Genomic DNA, 20,224 nt, shown 5'->3' on the forward strand with positions numbered 1-20,224 from the left:
CACTCCTTACTTAAAATTCAAAAGTTTGCTTTTATTTCAAATATAATATATTTAATATACAAAATTAAATATCTCTTAATCCCCTGTCAAAGTATAATCCAAAATAAATTTTCCTCTAAAGTCAAGTTTTAAGTTTGTTTTTTATAATAATATAGTCATCATCATATTCAATATGATCCGTTCATAATTGTTATGATCAGAGCGAAGAAAAGAAGACGACATATCACACCTTTTGAAGGAGACTGCAGTTAATGAAATCCTCAGCTTGGTAAAAGTCTTCAAAGAATAACAGAGACAAGATAAGACAAAGATAAGGTAAGACAACACAAGCATACAAAATAAAAATAAACCAAAAAATTTTTTTAACATACATATGCACCGACAACAAACATGGCAAAAAAACTTTAAGTTTATCCCTAGTCAAATTCTAATAAAGATGCACTCACTCGTATCAATCGTAATTGTTTCCCTTGATGATATGCTAAAAAGTTTTCATGAATATATTTCTTGTCAAATTTTATTAATGTCATCATATGAAGCATTCGTTTCAAAATTTGTCATGATTTTCAGTTTGTCATCATTTTCAAGTGATAATTATTTTGACAAACATCTTTTAAATTATTACAAATTACTTCCTTTATGGGTATAAGTTGCCGCCTTTCTTTCCTCTCCACCCTATTTATAGTTTTTCTATGAGCGGGATACACCGGATAAGATGATGACGATGATCTTTAAAAATTTACTTCCTCTATTCCAAATTACTTATATTATTAAAATTATTACACTATTCATTCATCATCCTTAGTTTGTGATTAGTTTTAATTCATAAGTTAATACATAGTCAAGTGCGATATCGTCTCAATTCACTACTTATTACTCTTTCTCCTTATATATTCTCTCTACTTTCTAACATTTATTACTATTTTTCTTCTTTTTCTTTATCATTTTTTGCTCACCTCAAGCTAGCACCAACAACCCATTTGGTAATCGTAATTAAATGGTCAGAATGAAAATAATTTGTTGTGTAAATTTTCATGATATTTATCATTTCATTCCAAATGGTAATAAAAGTTTAATCATAAAAAAATTTTTTGTTCACAATTTTCCATTATCACTTGTCAAATAATAATGCATTGGAATGAATTTTGTGAAGAAAATAAGATTGTTGAAGAAGTATAACCATGTCCATTAAACTTGTCAAGAGATATTTTTAATAAAATTACACTAACTTTCTATAACCATTCCCATCATTTAGTATCGATTACCAAACGGATCCTAAGATGTTTTACTTGAATATCAACAACCCTATGTAACTAAGTAATACCATCACCAAGTTAATTTTTCTTAATTAGGCTTCAACAATATTCAAAAACTCCCCCCACCCCACCCAATAAAGCAGAATCCTTCCACAACACAAATTAACAAAGGGACCCTCTTATAACCCCATGCCTTATGCTCCATAGAAGTTATCTTGTGGTCGCCTTACACTCAAACAATCTAACATCAACAAATACACACCACCCAAAATCCCCAAGCCATCAAAAAAACATCACAGAAAATATTCACTATTTTCACAAACCATAACCATTTTATCCTTGATGAATTTCCTCCCTCAAACGCACTAATCCTCAAATTCTCTCTCAAATGGAAACCATTCTTTCTCCTCCCACATTTTCCCCACTTCTCAATCACAAACCCTCTTCTCCCAGAAATTTTATCTCTTATTCTCTTCAACCCAGATCAAATTCACTATCATACACAAAAACCATTTCGTGTTCCCTCAAAAAGAACCTATATTTCCCTCAAAAATCACCATCCTTTACAATACCCACAAATTGTTTTTCTCCCATTCAACAAGGATTAGCTGCTTTTGCTCTGTCTTTAGCACTGAATTTCACCCCCATTTTACCAATTTCTTTTGCTGGAGCTTCTGAATTTGATGTTCTAAATGATGGTCCGCCCAAAGAATCATATGTTGTTGATGATGCGGGAGTTCTTAGTCGGGTCACCAAGTCTGATCTCAAAAGGTTGTTGTCTGATTTAGAGTCTAGGAAGAATTTCCATATTAATTTCATCACAGTGCGGAAACTAACTGTAAGTTTTGTTTAATTTCATCTTTGTCTCTTAATGTTAGTATCTTGATTCATATATAAATGTTTATAATGGAGCTTTTTGTTTGTTTAGCTTATAAATTAATTATATGTCTTAGTACTTCAAAGGATAATACATTATTTTCATTTTCTTTTTGTTTTAAGCTTATGGTTGAGGCTCCAGTTAAATGTCAATGCAACGCATTACTTAGATGAGATTCGAACTTGTGATACTAATGTCCCATTAGCTCTGGTGATTGATATCATGTCAAGAAACCAACTGAACAAAAAGCTTGAGCTTATGGGTGAGAGTTAGAGACCCAATATATGTAATATTATGATTTGGGTAAGTGTTTTTGTCATCATATTGGAGTGGAATGGATGCAACATTGGAAATTAGTGTGTGCTAGGACAATTCAAGGGAGTAAAAGAATAATGTGAAGAATTTGATTTTGATATAGCATAGGGCAAGAGATTATTGATAGGAATGAATAGAGAAGTGAATATGTAGAGGATCATTATAATATTGAATTCCAAGTGAAGATTATTAATGCTATTAGTTTAGTAATGTTTGGGGTATATATTAGAGAAGGCCAAAGATTAAATTAAGATAGTATGTTGCATGGGGCTCTTTGTTTTTTTCGGTTGCTGTTTTGACACTTTGTACACAAACACAATGAATCTTGCATATCAATGGAAACATTGCGCGGATGTGTTTGTTGGATAGTTAGTAGCCCATATTTATCAAGATCACAAAAGGAATATTGCAGAAAAAGATTAGTGGCGAGATCAGCAGAAGTGGACAAAGACTGCGAATATGAAAGATAAGAACAGGAACATGGTTCGACTCTGGATAGAGCAACAAGTTCCGATTCATGGATGAAGAGAGGGGATTTGACCTTTTTGCTTAATATCTAGTTCTATCGAGTATTACATAGAGATCATTGTAATACTTAGTTGGAGCTTTGCAACATCAGTTTCTTAAAACTTGGTTTGGATGAATATCTTGGAATTAGGAGCGAAAACAACGGAAGGAAGGGAGAGCGGAGGGAAGAGAAAGGAATAGAGGAAATTATGAGGGGAATTCCTGTTTGTTTAGGAGGGAAGAGAAGGGAAACCCAAATCTTTTCACTTTTGGAGAGATTTTATTCTTAATACATTTAAGGGAGTTGATCCCTCCAAATCCCTCCCTTCCAAATTGGTATCTAAGTAATAGAAAATCCGTCCTCCAAATCTCTCCCCTTCTGTTCGCTCTAAATCCTTCAATGTGAACCTTGTGTTAGTTTTAAGTGTAGATCTCAAATATATGTAGTTATTCCTCTTGATGTATAAGACTGGGATGTTCCATTATAAAAAATCAGATATCGACAAGTCTGATAAGTTGAAAGATATTACTGAAGGAATTCAATTCAATGTATCTTTTTGGTGCATGGAGAGCTACAAGGGAAGCATAAATACAAGATTTTGATCTCATCCCCCCACCCAAATGACTTTATTAGCTAAGTTAGTTGGCTTCCATGTTACTTGGATTTGGATTTAGGTACTGATGTCGGATACTAGACATGTCCAAGTGTCGAAGACGTCTAAATATTCAATTTTAGCGTCTAAGTGCTATACCAATGTCCGAGCATCAAGGATCGGACACAAGTAAGTGAATCAAAAATGAAGAATCCGAGTAACACAAGGACTTGGTTTCATACCCTATTATGCTAAAATTGTCACTAGATTGTTTTGATTGTTGATTGCAAGTTAAATTATATGTAGAATAGTAACTACAGATACTGATTGGCTCAAGCTGATATTATTTTCTTCCAGAGCAAGGCCGATGCATTTGAGTATGCCGACCAAGTATTGGAGAAATGGTACCCAACTCTCGAGGAAGGTGATAAAAAAGGGATAGTTGTCCTTGTGACCAGCCAAAAGGAAGGGGCAATTACCGGTGGACCTTCATTTATCCAGGCTGTTGGAGAAACTGTTCTTGATTCAACTTTGTCTGAGAATCTTCCTGGTAAAAAACCTTGTTATAAAAATGCCCTTTCTTGTGCTCTCGTGCTAAATTTAAAAACTATTCAATAGCCAAAAAGTTCTGTTTTTTTACAAGATGGCTTAAATGTAATGTCACTCATAAGAAAATCCAAGAAAGAAGATTAGTTATGGAGATGAAATATTGATGATGGTTAAAATTGTACTTGCAGTACTAGCAACTGAGGAGAAATACAACGAAGCCATTTATAGCAGCGCCAAGCGGTTAGTGGCTGCTATTGATGGTCTTCCCGACCCTGGTGGTCCATCATTCAAGGATAACAAGCGAGAGTCGAACTTCAAGACTAAGGAAGAGACTGAAGAAAAACGAGGTCAATTTAGTCTCGTGGTTGGAGGCTTATTGGTCATTGCATTCGTAGTCCCTATGGCACAGTATTATGCATATGTTTCCAAAAAATAGGCTGTTTTTTGATTTATGCCATATTGTGAATTTTTGTAAAGAATATGTACACATACATAATTAATCAACTAAAATGTTTGACCATGTAAACAACTGATTGATGAGGTACTTATTTAAGGGCTATGAGTAAATCTATCATGTGCACTAATTCTTTTGTTAATGTCTCAAGTCATGGCAATGAAACTTAACATTTTACATGTCTGCATCCTCCATAAAGAATTCAAATGTGATGTAAATTCTTGTCATTGATTGAAAATAAAAATAAAAATGTGATTTAATCCATAATTCAGGATCAATGAATTGTATTATATGTACTTTACATTCTTTTGGGGTCTAAATTTAGTATACATCGTCGTTATCTAGAAGTTAGAACTTGAGCTTTAAGAGAAATGGCATCTGGTCAGAGAAAGGCGGATCCGAATATTTTCCGGTAAGGATCTGTGATGCAACATACTGATTTGCTGCTTCTGTGTAATGAATGCCATCCCAGTTGATATACTCTGTGCTGTCGCTGCATCCTTTAGCAGTAACCGAGGTGCCATTTATGGTTTTCGTTTGCCCACATGGTACTCGACTGTCGTAATTTAGTGGAGGGCCGCCATATCCACAGCAAGCCATGATTGGCTGTTCAAACCCTGCAGATCATGGGTTAAAGTAGATGTTCAGGACAAAAATGAAGAAAACAAGAACAGGATCAGTTAAAAGTTCGGAAACCCACCATATCTAGAATAGTTTGACAAAAGATTAGACTTGATTGTGTATATATCAACATACGTGACATTCGAATCTGCATATTGTCCTTGTAACTTCTTGCAGAGGGCATGGAGTTGCAGGTTGAATAGCTGAGCAGCTTGGTTGTGTCCTGCAACACACCCTAGTGTGTCCAACTTTGATGGGTCAGTCCCAAATTTGGCAATGTTCTGGGGCAAGCATCCTACTGGACCTGTATTGTGAATCCAAAAGAATCGTGCTCCCACGTCATACAATTTCTGAACAAAAAACGACAGATGGTATTCAAACAAACACAACTTTTATGTTTTCATAGAATCTGAGTTATAGTTAAAGCTTACTGCGATGCCTGCTTCAAATTCTTGTAAAATGTATGGGATCGAGGCAAGAACTTGATCAAGCGACTTTGAGTAAAATGCACCACCCACATCGTTCTGGCCTATGTCGAACATGTAAAGAGCCTTTCCGAAGGAATCTTGTGACGGGATATACTTGTCAACTTTCCTACCTGAGAACAATCGGAAATTTGATCAGACATTTTCCAGTACATGGTCTCATTTCTTTTCGAATATCCCAAAAGACGGGAGAATGCATACTTTTAGCTAAATCTTGGACTCGATCTTTGAATCGAAGAAACTGAGCCATCTGAATTCCAAATGAGAAGGGACTAACTGATGATGCAGTTGCTGGAAGAATCGTTGATCCTGCTGCAGCAAAGTTGCAACCTTTTCTGAATACAGGCGCGCCGACAGAATCCAAATAGGCATTGAGAAAGGGTAAGTCAAGTTCATCCACTGCAAGAAATCAAACACACTACTAATGGGAAGACACAAGACAGGAACATAAAAAACATAGGAAAACAGTGAAGTCCTTACTGAGAAAATCAACGATCAAACGCCCGTCACAGAATCTTCCTGACGGTTTTTTGAAGTAAGTCTCTCCATAGGGATCATCAATCTCCTCAAGGCCTGAAGCTACGCGATCACCAGTATCGGAATTTGAATCGCCGAAGTTGAAAACTGCTGGGTAGTTAAAATCTATGGATCTGACATAAGATATGGATATGGATGTTAAGAGGAGAATTTGGAGAAATAAGTTACTGATGGTGGCCATGTCTGGTGCAATGTCAGCTATGGAGATGTAATATGATTGCTGCAGAACAACCTTTATAAGTTGTTAAGAGAAGGACAAGAAAGTGTGAGAAATAAAAAAGGAAAAAAATATTAAGAATTGGTTGGTGATAAACTGAAAATCATGGGCAAAGAAAAGCTTGCTTTGAATAATGGTAATCCAACAGAAATCCCCTGCTTCAATTCCAAATTGCCAAATATGCCCTGGATGTGAATGTGTGGTCATTGGACATTGGTTAGAGTGGTTGAATTAATACTGTTTACTCCTTTCGTACCATTGAATTTGTTACATTTTTTATAAAAGGCTCGTTCTGTCTTATTTCGATGGGCCAAAGATTCATACTTTGTTAGTTTTGAATTACGAATGACTATACTAAAATAACTCATTAAATCATATGCATTTTTTATTTATGTAAAGTTGTAGATGAATAGATGATGTTTGATATCAAGGTTAATCCAAAACATATTTGTTATCACTAAGCAACATCTTAATAAAATTGTGATAAAGAAATGTCGTAAAAAGGTCTCAAACTGAAAATGCAAATGTAGCAAATTTGATGAGATCGGAAAATATTTGATTGGACTGAAAATGAGCTCATCAGTCATAAGCATAACTAATCTGATAGAGTTAGAATAGTTATTTTAGAATAGACCTAGAAACTCTACCCATACGCTGCACATATTATAATCTAATTCCCAGAAAATTAAACATTATTGTGGTGTGATGCTTGGACTTTCAATTTTAAAAAACCTAAAATTCTTTTAAAAAAAACTCCCTTTATAATTAGAAATATTCAAGTTTGATGTAAATTTTGATTAAAAATATTTTTTGTCATATCAAATATCATATCATTGTAAAATTCTCATACAATATAATATAAATTATACAATTTGACAAAAGATAAAGAATGATTGGCTTGTAAACAACAAGATCAAAAAGTCTATCAACTAACAAAATTAAAATTAAAAATATGAACATTTTAAAAATTTTTGTTTGTTAAGAATTATATTTGGAGTAATCACTTTAATTAATTGAGGGTTTACTTGGAGGGGCATTTTAGTAATCAAGTGGAGTGATATGGTGATGAAGGTAGGGCATACACTATCTTAAATCTTTCCTATCATCAAGAAGCAAACTATTCATAATTATCTTCTACGGATAGCAACACCAAAGTTTTCTGTGGCCTATCACATTGGCGTTTCTCTATGTTTTGCATTCTTCACTCCATCCCAAAATCAAAACCAAGCTTGGAAAACTCAACTTTTTATGTTGCTACATGTATGGGCGGAGTAAATATTACAGGATCCCTATAATTTTTTTTATTTATTTTCGAAATGGAGTTCTTAGGGCCTTTACGTATTAATCACCTATAAAAATAATTAACGTCAAAATGTAAATATTACATTTAAAAGAAATAGTTTATGCTTGAATGTTGCTCATAAACACAATAACAAGACACATTTCATCTTATAAACAAACAAATATATTAAAAGCGAAAAATTATTATGAACTACAAAACTTGAATATACAAAAAAAAAATGTATCTTGAAATTAATTTGGGGCCCCTAATTTTTAGGCTCTAAGCGGTCGGGCACCTTGAATGAGCCTAAAACTGCCCATAAGGTCTTTTATTTGGAGGGGATCAAGGATATATAGATCTTTGGTTTTGAATTATAATGAACTAAGATAGAAACCCGTACAATATACGAATTTTTATATACGAATTTTAGACTATTTATATTGTAATTTCTGTCATTAAAGTGTTAATACATTTTTAAAAAGAAATAATTGCATTACCAAAAATTAGAAAATATTTTTAGTTGATTGATTTTTATTGCACTATATTTGATAGTTGAGGTAGTCTGATTGCATACAGAGTGATTATCATTGGTTGCTTTTTTGCATTAATTTATTTGTTGCCAAATTGACATTCAATTCAATATTCTTGACATTTTTCCTTAAATTCAAAAATGTAATTATGGTAGTCTAACAATGTAAATTATTGATTTTAATGATCTATTAAATAAATTTTATGTCATTTCAGTTTAAAAGAACAATTGCTGGAAAAAAGGGCAATTAGGTACTTTCAGTAATTTCCTAAATTGCAGTATAATTTATCATGCGGTATAATTTTCTACATAGTACATAATACATTTCACAGTATACTTTTATGAACAGTATATCATATATATTACAGTGTAATTCCAATAATTTATTATATAATATATAATTTTCTAAACAGTACATCATATATTTCCTAGTATAATTTTTAAACAATACATTTATATATAATAGTGTAATTAAAATAATTGTAATTTATTGCATACATTAATGTATACATTTTTTCAAAAATACAAATTCGTAAATATAGTAAATCCAAAAATAAATGTTAATTAGTCAAATTCCATTAATAACGTCCAATGAAAAAAAGACAAATAACATTCTCATAATCAAACTGTCTTATGCTATTCATCATCATCATCATCCTACCCAGTGTATCCCGCTCATAGAAAAACTATGAACAGGGTCCGGGGAGGGAAAGACGGCAGCAACTCATATCCATAAAGGAGAGCGCGACCAAAGGAGTCCCCCGGCTCGAGATGATAAAGAGACGTAACCACACGGGAAAGACGGCGACAACTCATATCCATCAAACTGTCTAAAATTAATGGTATGTATGATTTGTATGCACGTGGTTAGATATTAAACTATCACCCTTTGAAATTGAGTCGACCTAGTATTTTATTATGCATCTCTCTATGAATTATCTTATTTTTGAAGGAGATAGTGATGTACTCAAGAAAGCAATTAAAAGTAATAGCTCTTCATCTTTCATTTCATAAATAAGTTTGACATCCACAAAAACCATGACTTTCGGGGGATTGGGATGATTCCAGATCAGAAATCCGTTGCAAAAAATATCTTACCGACATCCTTAATAGTAAGATATCTTCTTTTCAAATTAGTATTGTTAGAGATTTTCTGACCTGTATATTAGATTTATGGTCTAATCATCTCATCCTTGTCTCTCACAATAAATTTGCTAAATTGCGTTAATTATTATCAATATAAATTGAGTATTAAATCTTGTTTTAGTTGGTTTACTTTGATCATGTAACTAAAGTTTCCTGTAATAAAAAAATTATAAATTATTTAAAATTTTTTTAACCTTGATTATTTATCTCATTTTCCATTAATTCCTACCACTTCATATGTCTTATACCACAACTAACATTTGTATAATCTTTTCTCCTCATATATATGAATTCTCTAACTTATCCTCAAATGAAAAAACAAGTTTGTTGGAAAAGAAAATATTTGTCTTGAATATTTGTTTGTATTCCATTAAAATATATAGAAAAATGATGATTTTAGGAAACTACATATTACACAATTATAAATATTGGTAGAATAAAATATTTACAATTTAGATATTATTATTATTAATTACAATATTTACAATATTGCTAGAAAATAATATTGTTGAGATATTATTATTAATATTCTAATACACGTTATAGTGGAGTCGGGAGGTTCACTAATGTTGTGACTGTTCAAAATTTTTGAAACATAATAAAAGGAAATTAAAGCCTTCGGTGAAAATGTATGCAATATTATATACTGATGAAACACAAGCAACTTTTTCACAAACGAAATGAGTAATAATTTTAATGTGCCCCTTTCATTGTGTTGAACATCATTGCCAAACCGATACACATCATTAATATTATCATAATACACCAAAGTAGCCTTTGGAATGGAACAATAAAGCTCAAGTAGAAGATTGTGAAGCCAAAAAGATTCAGATACTACATTGGCAACTCCACAAATATTCGGCTTTGGCATTAGCATTGGAACGAGATAAGGTAGCTTGCCGTTTTGAGGACCAAGACAACAAATTGTCACCTAAAAACACAGTGCTCCGAACTCTAAAGTAGGATGACGAGTATTAGGGTACCCAGCCCAATCAACATAAATGAAACAAGAGTGATGATGATATGAGGAAAAAAGATGCAAACCATATAATGACTTATTCAATCGACAGAAAACAATTTCCTACATAAGCATGCATTTTTAACATTCAACTGATTGGTAGACCACTTTTTAGCAAAGGTAGACCAAGAACATTACAAATTGTTAATGGTTTCACAATGGGGTTGTATCTCTCTCCATAATCAATGCCCACCTGCGGTAGTTGGTTTGGAGGCTTCCATTGGGTTGTGGCTCTCATTGGACATAGAAACTAAGGTAGGGAAAGGATTATGTTGCTCGATAGGATCAAGGGAGAAAGTTGTATGATCTGGGTCAGGGGGACCAGAATTTGAGTTAGGATCGTGAGGGCCAATAGAAGAGCTCTCATGTGCAAATTTTTCTTTGAGCTTTGTCATTTTGCGAAGGAGTTTGAGGGCAAGAGGAACGAAAAGATATGCCATTTTTTACTTATATCTTATAAAAAGTAGTATTACCAAAATCGCTATAACGATTATCACATTGAATGTTTTTAATTTTCCGATCAAATTGAGTTTTGATGTGTGCTCTAAAAAGTCTAAAAGAAGGATAACCTTGAAATTTGAGAGATAGAAAAAGTCTATAGAAATTTAGAGAAAGTATCCAAGAAAAGCACATAAAAATGATGATTATTAGTCCTCAAAAAGGGAAAAGTCCAAAAATCACTATAAATAATGTCATAAAGCATATAAATAATATTCATAGAAGAAATAAGTGACAATTTAATATGTTTACCAAGCAGATAAAATTGACAAAAATTAGAAATGTTTGTTATAGCACAAGAAATGGATTTTGTTTTCCGAGAAAATCTGATATGGTAGATTCTAGATATCCCAAACCAACATGCAAAGAGAAGGGGCCAAAGCAGTAAAGAAATATGGGGATAAGGAAGGGGTCAAAAGTAATTGAGACATTTTTATTAGTGGTAAATTTACCAACATAAATTAAATTCATAATTTGTTTTAGAGCATAAAGAACATATATGTGTAAAAAGGGAGGATTAAAGGAGACAATTTTATCATTACCACGTCCACTAATAGGAATAGAATGGTCATTTTTAGCAGTAATTCCATTATTTGTGCTTAAATTAGAATAAGAAAAGAAATTACCAACATCGAATGTCATGTGAGATGCAGCTCTCGTATCCATATATCTAGAAGAATCCGGTGGAGTACGCCCAAAAGTGTGATAATTAGCTTGAATGTACAAGGGAGGAGCCCATGGTAGTAGATGTCCATATTGGACGCCAAAGTTGTTTGTTTGGTTGAGAACATCGGCCATGATGTTTATAAGGTTGCCAAATACAAATTTGGGTGTGCTTCCATAATAGGTTGCAATGGAGATAGAGATAAAAAAAAGTATGAAGGTAACAAGTTGTTGAAGTACGGAAGAGGCAGAAGAAGAGATTATGAATATGGTTAAAATTAAATTCTTGATACCTTGAAAAAAATATTTGCTATGAATATTTCTTTTTCTTTGTATTGCATTTAAATATGTAGGACGTGTACAATGATGATTTTAAAAAATTTAATATTACACAATAATAAATATTATTTGAATAAAATATTTACAATATATATAAAAATAAAATAATTTCTTTGAGAGGAATTATAATGGAGGTTATGTGTAGAAGAGAGGAGCTAATTTTGGGAGAAAAATAAGCTAAGCAAGGATGCTTTATGTATGAGACTTTGGTGCAATAATAACTAAGGATATAAGGGCGAATTGATAGGGGAAGATGTAGGGCTTGATGTAGAGCAAAAGGGGGCAGCAACATATAAGACAGCATGCAGCAGTAGATACGCACAGAAGCTGGCAGCATGGTCGCTCGACCATGGCTCGACCAAGTGGCTGCAGGCCAGCCTTTTCCTGCTCTGTTCTTGCTTCTCCACGTACCTCTATGGTCCCCATTACTCTTACTCCTTAGTACTTGCTCTGAATGTCTTCCTTGGAGCCCAAGACATGCATCAAAATACACACAACCAAGTTCCCACTACCACTAGTACAATGTACTATGGTACTTGTTTGATTCCCACTCATCCAACCATAAAATGGTACTTGTGTCCTCTTCTACTTACACTAACTAATATGATTAATTTTCTTTAATCATTATTTTGATTACTTAGTGAATAAAAGTCACCAATAATCCTAACACTTTGTTCTTGGTAAATTTTGTTCCAAGTCCTTATTTGTTTCAGACTTCATTCAAGATTATGACAAGAAACTGCATATATGGGATAATATCGTCTACTCTTACAACCACTGGAGTGTTTTCTATCAAAGATGGAGAACGGAGTGGTTTCTTTTTTTTTGTGCAATGGGAAAAAGAGTTAATTCTTTATATAGGTGGTGAGAATCAAATCTCTATCACAAGGGCGACAAGGAAAGCCCTCAATCATTATAGGCTAACCCACGATTCTCGGAGTTGTTTCTTTATGATGAGATTGCAGACACGCTTTGGACTACATATCTTCGCCATGGTCTATGAGCATCTTTAACATATCTTAGCATCTGGGTCAGGTGAGGGATATATCGAGCAGTATGACCTAATGAAATTGGTGCAGATTATTTGTGGGGTATCTAAAGGTTATAGCTAAATGAAACTTTGCACCTATGTTTGTACACTTTGGATGAAGGAATCTTGTACATCATCTATGATGCTTTTCAAGGTGATATGAACATATTTCAATAAAATGACAATCAAATCACTGTTAGTTATTAATCATATGGAATGTGAACTTCATTTACATTACAGTATCATTACTGTCAGGAAACTCATGTACTGCAAGTTAAATCCTTCTAAATCTTCGATTTTTTATTTGGTGATTAGAAGTATAAAGTCAGTACCTTAACATGCATGTTTCAGTGACAAATATCATCTGTGATATGAAATGAGCAGCTCACCGAAGCCTGAGGAAACTAAAAACACCTGAGAATTGATTCCACAAATTTGTAGTTTCTGCAGTTGCAAGCTTGGCTTTGAGAACCTTGTTCTGCATCTTAAGCTGCTTAGGGATCTCAATCAGAGTACATACATAATCGAATATAAATCAGCAAGAATAAGTAAGCATATAAGCGTTGTGCACTGATAATATATAAAATCACTAGTTCAGTTAGCACAACTCATCGAGCAATTGTCCATATTTCATTGGTTGGATAACATTTTAATTAGGTCAAGGAAAAGGAAGGAAGCTCGATGATGCTGTGAAAGTTCAGAAATTAGAATACGTGATGAATGTTTGCTTCTACAATGAGGTGACTGAAGAGTTGCTCCATTAAGTCACTTTTTCATTATACAATTACATATGTAATATGTTATTCGTAAATCAAATCCTTCATATATTCCTTGGCTTCTACAACAAAGTTAAAATAGTTCCTGAGCTGCAGCGAAAAACGAATTATATTCCTTCAAATTTAATGATTAATTATTATCTTGCGAATCGCATTTTGTCTGCATAGTGCATACTTCACATTTCAGAGGGGAATCTGTGGTAATAGATTAAACTCACAAATTAATTTTGTCAAGGAACCAACTCAACCAAAAGTTAAAAGCTAATGGTTGAGGTCCCAGGATATCTTATATACTCTAACACACCCCTTCATATGAGAGCTCATTGGACTAGAATTGTGGATGCAGCATAGGCCCTCCTCATACCTGATGTTATATATTTCACTTTAAAGGAGGAATGGTTGGGATTCGAACCCGTGACCTTTTGTCACATTGGCCCTGATACCATGTCAAGGAACCAATTCAATCAAAAGCTTAAACTAATAGTTGAGGCCCCAGGATATGTTATATACTCTAACAAACTCTTCGTCCACTACATTCTAGTAGTTGCAATTACTCTACATTATGTTTGGATAATAATTTTAGAGAGAGAAAAAAGGAAGAGAAGAGGAAGGGGGAAGGGGAAGGGTAAGAAAGAAAGGAATAGAAGGAAAGTAACTCTTGTTTGTTGAAGAGGGATGGAAAGAAAAATAAATAAAAAAAAAGAGACGAGAGATCTCCTCAAACCTTTTTATTTTTTGTGAGATTGAAACCTTAAAAAAAATCATTCATCTAATCACTTCAAATTTCTTTCCTACCATTTTATTATCCAAACATGAAAATTTTCATCTCTCCAAATCCCTCCCTTTTCATTCCCTCCATTACCTGCTATCCAAAAACACCCTAAAGCTGAAGTCAGAGTATCCAAGACTCAGAAACCCTTGAGCTTAGTTTCACAAGTCAAGGAAGAACAAAAGTGTTTGAATCGAACGTAGTGTTACTAAACTTATATGAAAATATGATGCAACATGTACAGCGAGTAAAGAGGCATAAAATTGTTCTTACCTCGTCGACTGTGGAAACAAGATCTTCTAAAGCTTTCTGCTGGGATGAGATGATATTTGACGTGACATTGTCATAATCCAATTCTAAGTCTTCAATTGAATATGAATAATTCATGATTCCCTCCAGTATTAACAGCTCTTTAAGCAATTCCACTTCCTCAGTACCCATTCTGTCTTTTAGCTACAACAGAAAGTAATATTCTTGAACAAAAAACAGTTCAGAGACTCGAGCATCATCTCACAAGTGATCCAGAAAACTTACTTTGTCCAGAAGTCTCTCACATGCAACATCTTTGTTCTGGAAAGCGGATTCTTGCATCTTTCTACACTTGTCTTCAGATGGGACAACGCAAGGCGCTGCTTTTATATGTTGCGCCCTGATCCATACAGAAGATAAAAAGATCACCCAGCTTTATCAGGATTATTTCTTTTCAAGATTCACAATGCTCAACCTTATCACTCAAAAAGCATTCACATTTATTCATTTAGTATGCAAGGTGAACATCATCATCATCATACTCAGTGTATCCCGCTTATAGGAAAACTATGATCTGGGTTTGGGAACGGAAAAAAGACGGCAACTCATACCCAATGAACTAAAAATCTCACATCCAATGAAGTTATGTGCAAGTCATTTAGACGAAGTGAGGCAGGGACAACTAGATGAACAGAACCTGGGATGAAGGAACAGTTGCAATGCCAAATAATTTCTGTGCCAATGAACAAAAAATATACTTATCTCAAGCCCAAGAAAATAAATTACTTAATGTTTTCCTTAGTTATCATTAGCACAAGTCATGCCTTCAGGCTTCAGTAGAGTTTACGCTAACATTTTCAGGCTACAGTAGAGGTTATCTAAGTTAAATTGAACAAAGATCTTACTACACAGTACACTACTGTCAGCAAATGAGAAAAAAAGAAACAATTAGATAGACTTGAGACTATATAAGTTAAATCATCTAAAATCTTAACGTGCTGCAATAATTTTAATTGAAAAGGGAATCTCAGTTCAACAAAATAACCTGGCACCAAAGCGAAGGGTGGACAGAGTCTCTGATGCGTTTGAAGAACTTGGGGAACAACAACACAGCAATGCCATTCGGCAGCTACCTCCCTGAAATATCAATTTAGAATTTCAAGACAAACCAAATTCCCTTTGAAGTATGAACCAGGACCGAAAGAAAATCTAACCAGTGTGTCCTGTAGTATTCGAGTAAGCTTAGAATCACGATAAGGGACGTGGGTCAACTTGCTCACTGAGCTAGATGTGAGTGAATTTACAACATTCCCCAGGGCAGAAAGGGACTTATTAATAGTCTTCGCCTCTTCCAAAAGTTTCCCTTCTGCTCCAGTTTTCCCCACTTTCTCAGAGCCAGCCAAGTCCACAAGAATCAATTTCCCCGTTTTGACCCTGCAAACTGATCTCAGATCCATAACCTATGCAAATAGTATATTGGACATAAAATTAAGAAAACACCTTTTATCATCTGCCAATTCTTGCTGAATTGTGAATATGTATACACAATGGCTTCTGCTACTAGCTACGTTCATCTCTATTTAGGTCAAAATTGGGAAAAAGAAAGGATTTACTATCCATTGTATGTGTTAATGTACTGGTCATCAAACACTTGATAGACACAGAGAGAAGATGCTCACGGGTCTCTCCAACTGCTCTATTTGCAATACCATTCTGCATTAGTGACCCTATAGTCAGAACTCAGAAGCAAAAATATGAGTATGACTGAGAAACATCTGTAGCTTTTTCCAACTTACAGATAGGATATGCATTGCTTCTGCAGCTTCCAGCACTGGGATCTGAAATTGTGTACATTATTGTATACTCAAGTGAGGATGCAAAATTGATCAATCAACAAAAGAAAATGGCATTGTGACTATATATCTCTACTTCTGAAAAATTATCACTAGGAGTTGAGCTTTGTTATGGCCTGGAATTTCAAAATCATCCAGCAACAAGTTGATGATTTTCCACATGGAGAAATGTGTTAAATTCACATGGGCAACAATCTTAATTTAGGGATAATTGGCAAAAGATTCAAGGATAAGGAATCTACCTAAGATGAAAATTTTCCTGTTAGTAGTTTAAACATGACAAAGCCTTGGAAAAGTAAACTCACTTCAGTAACTCCACATAGTAGAAGTCCTTGTGATTTTCTTTCCATAATCTGTATGTTATCCTTCGACAAATCAAACAGGTCCCTGTTAAGAATAATCATGTTTATTGCTTAAAGATCTAGGTCAAAAGTTTTAAAAGTAAGCATAGTAATATGGCAATTTCTAGCTTTTCCACCAGAAAAAACTAGCTTATGTCTATTTTTGTGGATCCTAAAACTGATACCAACCTCACTCTTTCCATGTAAATCTCAACCTGCAACAGTTTATGGATGAGTAAGCCCTTTGAAGCAACAAAAACCTCACATAATATTATAAAGCCTAAGTACAAAAGCAAAGTAAGTCATAATACCATTGAGAGTTTAACTGAATATGCAGTAGCTCCATGTGAAGAATTGATCATATTGAAAAGTCCTTCAATAACTCTAGGAATTAAACCTTTCCTCTCAGCATTACAGTTGTTGATGCCAGGTCCCTTAAGTAAAGGCTCATTAGTAAGCTCTTCATATATATCTATAAATCAGTATTGTTAACAAAAGAACTTACCTCCATGCTGTAAGTTTTGCCTGCACCAGTCTGTGACCAAGCAAAAGTAGGTTAACTTGATTAGTACTTGGAATCAAATCATAAGCCCCTTAGAGGCTTCTGAGAAGCGCTAAAGGTTGTGTACTTTAATGTGCTTTAAACGTTTGATACTTTGAGCTGAGCAGATTAGAAATTTCAGTTATCATGAAATTGCATCCAATGCATGCAACTAAAATTGACTCCCCAAATCGGGACTTTGGATGTACGCAAGTAGAATTTTATGGAGACAATATTTGAAAGCTTTTTATAGGAGTAGTAAAATCATCATGCAAGAGAATGCATTTTCCTACATACGTATTACATCAAAGTTCAGACAACTATCAATCAAGCCATTAGCCATTAGGCTCTCACTAATAAAAGCCTAACAAAATTGTAGAACAAAAGATTATTCCAAATTAAAATCATACATTTGTTATTCATAGTAATCCAAAACATATATTTTTTCTTATTATTTCAATCTGTATCAATGCTTTAGAAGACCATTTAAAACAAAAGAAAAAGTTATAAAAACAAAACAAAAATCATCAAAATTCTATGGAAACATAACACTATCCACAAGGATTCATAAAGGTGCATAAATGGGAGAAACATCTAGAGAAATTACCTGGCCATAGGTGAGTATTGTCCCATTGATCGCGTTAACAGCATCTGCAATGTTTACATAACATAAGAGAACATACCATACAAAAATTATCGGACAATTTTCAAATTTTTCAGTTAGTTTTCATTTAAATCAATCTGACACATCAGGAGACAAATAAAATTTCCAAATGTAACAGCAATTAGTAGGCATACTGCTTATCCAGTTTTCATCTTACAAGTAACTAAAATTCCATATTCAAACAGAATCCATAAAATTTTATTTTCTAACGCTTAAAATTTCTCAGAAATCGTCAAAGATCAGTGAATCTGTCAAAAGAAACTGAAAGAGAATGGCTAGGACCCAACAATGGTAGAATAAGATGTAAAAGATGAGTAAAAAAAAGAGAATAACAAGAGGACAACAAAAAATCAACACAATTTGCTTATGAGGTATCTAATGATACCTCCCCTCAAATAAAGTATCTTATCATTAATATAATCAACATTACACTAATGACTCAACTTACAATAGTTAAAAGCTCACTCTTAACCCATGAAAGTTTCACCTTTAATGGTGAAACTCCACAAATGGCACTAATACAAGGAGAACACTCTAATGGCCAATGCCCTAGTTTCTCTAGCGTATTTGCCTCTCCTCTTACTCCTAGTAATATTAGCCTCTCTTATATAGCATAGCACATATTAGAAGCCCTAGGACCAATGGCTTAAAGCCCAAACAAAACCCGCAACTAAAACAGAAAGTCGCAAAAAACTGCTGATGTTGCCCGCTCGATCGAGCAACCTTGCTCGACCTGGTCAAGCGCCTCTACTGATCACTCTGATCTGCTTCTGGATGACAGCTCGACCCATTTGCTCGACTGGTCGAGCACCTCAACTTGGTGCTTGTGACTGCTGCTTCCTTTGCTCAAGTAATCATCATCACCTCGAGCGTTGCCTTGACCATCATCACCTCAATCTGGATGACAGCTTTTAGTTGATTTGGTGCTTGGCACAATAGAACCAACTCAACTAAAAGCTGATGGTTGAGGACTTAGGATATGTTATATACTCTAACACGTCCCCTCACACGAGATTCCATTGGGTTAGAAGTGTGGATGCGCATAGGTGCCGAATATTACACTTTAAATAAAGGATGGTTGAGATTCGAACATGTGACCTCTTGTTATGACTTCTGATACCATGTCAAGAAACCAATTCAACCAAAAGTTTAAACCGATGGTTGAGGTAGTAAGATATGTTATATTACTCTAACAGAATCAACTCCTTTCAGATGGAGAAGCCGCACTTACATTTTATTATTGTTTACTTCTTTTTTTTGTTCATAATTCCAAATTTTGAGTCTTCTTGCGTACAAAATTTTTAACCTAAATGTAGCGCAACTTTATTCAAAATAATAAGTGTTTCACTTTCACCTTGAACAATCGGCAAAGCTAAAACTTCATACACACTAGCTTGAGCAGAGTCCTCGTAGAAAACTTTATCAAAGGTAAAACTCAGATCTCCATCTTTTTCATCCTTCAATTTCAAAGCAGATATATTCAGAAATCAGAAGAAATGTAATGTATTATCTTCAAAATAAATTGATTACAGATATATGAGAAGTAAACTAAACCTTGAAATTGAAATTTTCGTCATCAATGCGATGAATACTGACGAAATTGCCGTGATCCTTAATCTCGCTAGAACTTAACGGTCTAAATCGAGCGCAAACTGTGACTTTTGACATGTTCAATTCACTCATCGATCAAATTTTAAGGATGAAATCAAACCTAAAAACCGAATTCTAATGGTGATCAAATTTGCGAGAGATTCTTTTAAAAATGAAATGTAAGTATCGTTATTGTTGTTGTTGTAATGTACTATAAGAACTACTCAAATAATCAGAGAGGAAGATTGGAAGAAGTTATTTGATGGATGAAGTTAAGAAATTCATCAAGTGTGTGACTGAAAGCTAGTGAGTGATGAGAGAGAAATGAGAAAATGAAAGTAGAGAGATGAGAAGTTGAGAACCGAAATGAAGAGGTTTGTGTTGGCGGGAAAATTGAGATGGGCTAGAAATGACTTGGCTATTGTCCTGATGTGTTGGGTTAATCGTTAGAGCACTCCAAATGGATCTAGCATATACTCCATAATTGATTTAAATTCAAAAAATCATATATTATACTTAAAAACC

The 20,224-nt window shown here is 34.0% G+C and overlaps 3 protein-coding genes across 3 annotated transcripts; 1 reads left to right on the plus strand and 2 right to left on the minus strand.

The window, feature by feature from the left end:
- The first annotated feature begins 1,530 nt into the window (after positions 1–1,530).
- Positions 1,531–4,689, plus strand: LOC130796866 (UPF0603 protein At1g54780, chloroplastic). The gene is made up of 3 exons (XM_057659286.1): positions 1,531–2,094; positions 3,906–4,098; positions 4,286–4,689. Exons 1-3 carry the CDS (start codon positions 1,645–1,647, stop codon positions 4,531–4,533), a joined length of 891 nt encoding a protein of 296 aa, XP_057515269.1. The 5' UTR covers positions 1,531–1,644; the 3' UTR covers positions 4,534–4,689.
- On the minus strand, positions 4,682–6,627 carry LOC130796865 (GDSL esterase/lipase At1g54790). Its single transcript, XM_057659285.1, has 5 exons — positions 6,138–6,627; positions 5,859–6,056; positions 5,604–5,770; positions 5,252–5,522; positions 4,682–5,168 (listed from the first exon to the last, which is right to left on the minus strand). Exons 1-5 carry the CDS (start codon positions 6,373–6,375, stop codon positions 4,900–4,902), a joined length of 1,143 nt encoding a protein of 380 aa, XP_057515268.1. The 5' UTR covers positions 6,376–6,627; the 3' UTR covers positions 4,682–4,899.
- A 5,289-nt stretch (positions 6,628–11,916) lies between these two features.
- On the minus strand, positions 11,917–19,998 carry LOC130797126 (kinesin-like protein KIN-1). Its single transcript, XM_057659610.1, has 15 exons — positions 19,664–19,998; positions 19,464–19,566; positions 18,053–18,096; positions 17,410–17,439; positions 17,216–17,338; positions 17,094–17,119; positions 16,869–16,950; positions 16,507–16,548; positions 16,390–16,423; positions 16,211–16,286; positions 15,925–16,144; positions 15,756–15,847; positions 14,996–15,110; positions 14,735–14,914; positions 11,917–13,406 (listed from the first exon to the last, which is right to left on the minus strand). The coding sequence occupies exons 1-15, from the start codon at positions 19,790–19,792 to the stop codon at positions 13,302–13,304; spliced, it is 1,401 nt and encodes a 466-aa protein (XP_057515593.1). The 5' UTR covers positions 19,793–19,998; the 3' UTR covers positions 11,917–13,301.
- Between the last annotated feature and the right edge of the window lie 226 nt (positions 19,999–20,224).

Source organism: Amaranthus tricolor, chromosome 12, assembly GCF_026212465.1.
Source record: "Amaranthus tricolor cultivar Red isolate AtriRed21 chromosome 12, ASM2621246v1, whole genome shotgun sequence".
NCBI classification, from domain to species: domain Eukaryota; kingdom Viridiplantae; phylum Streptophyta; class Magnoliopsida; order Caryophyllales; family Amaranthaceae; genus Amaranthus; species Amaranthus tricolor.

Excerpts from the sequence above, each read along its gene's own strand:
- LOC130796866 (XM_057659286.1), top strand. The coding sequence starts at position 1,645 with ATGGAAACCATTCTTTCTCCTCCCACATTTTCCCCACTTCTCAATCAC. Across the intron at positions 2,095-3,905 it reads TCACAGTGCGGAAACTAACT|AGCAAGGCCGATGCATTTGA; the intron begins GTAAGTTTTGTT and ends ATTTTCTTCCAG. Across the intron at positions 4,099-4,285 it reads TTTGTCTGAGAATCTTCCTG|TACTAGCAACTGAGGAGAAA; the intron begins GTAAAAAACCTT and ends TTGTACTTGCAG.
- LOC130796865 (XM_057659285.1), bottom strand. The coding sequence starts at position 6,375 with ATGGCCACCATCAGTAACTTATTTCTCCAAATTCTCCTCTTAACATCC. Across the intron at positions 5,771-5,858 it reads AGTCCAAGATTTAGCTAAAA|GTAGGAAAGTTGACAAGTAT; the intron begins GTATGCATTCTC and ends GATTGTTCTCAG. Across the intron at positions 5,523-5,603 it reads AATTTGAAGCAGGCATCGCA|AAATTGTATGACGTGGGAGC; the intron begins GTAAGCTTTAAC and ends TTTTTTGTTCAG.
- LOC130797126 (XM_057659610.1), bottom strand. The coding sequence starts at position 19,792 with ATGAGTGAATTGAACATGTCAAAAGTCACAGTTTGCGCTCGATTTAGA. Across the intron at positions 17,120-17,215 it reads ATTCAGTTAAACTCTCAATG|GTTGAGATTTACATGGAAAG; the intron begins GTATTATGACTT and ends AAACTGTTGCAG. Across the intron at positions 16,145-16,210 it reads GAATTGGCAGATGATAAAAG|GGTCAAAACGGGGAAATTGA; the intron begins GTGTTTTCTTAA and ends ATCAGTTTGCAG.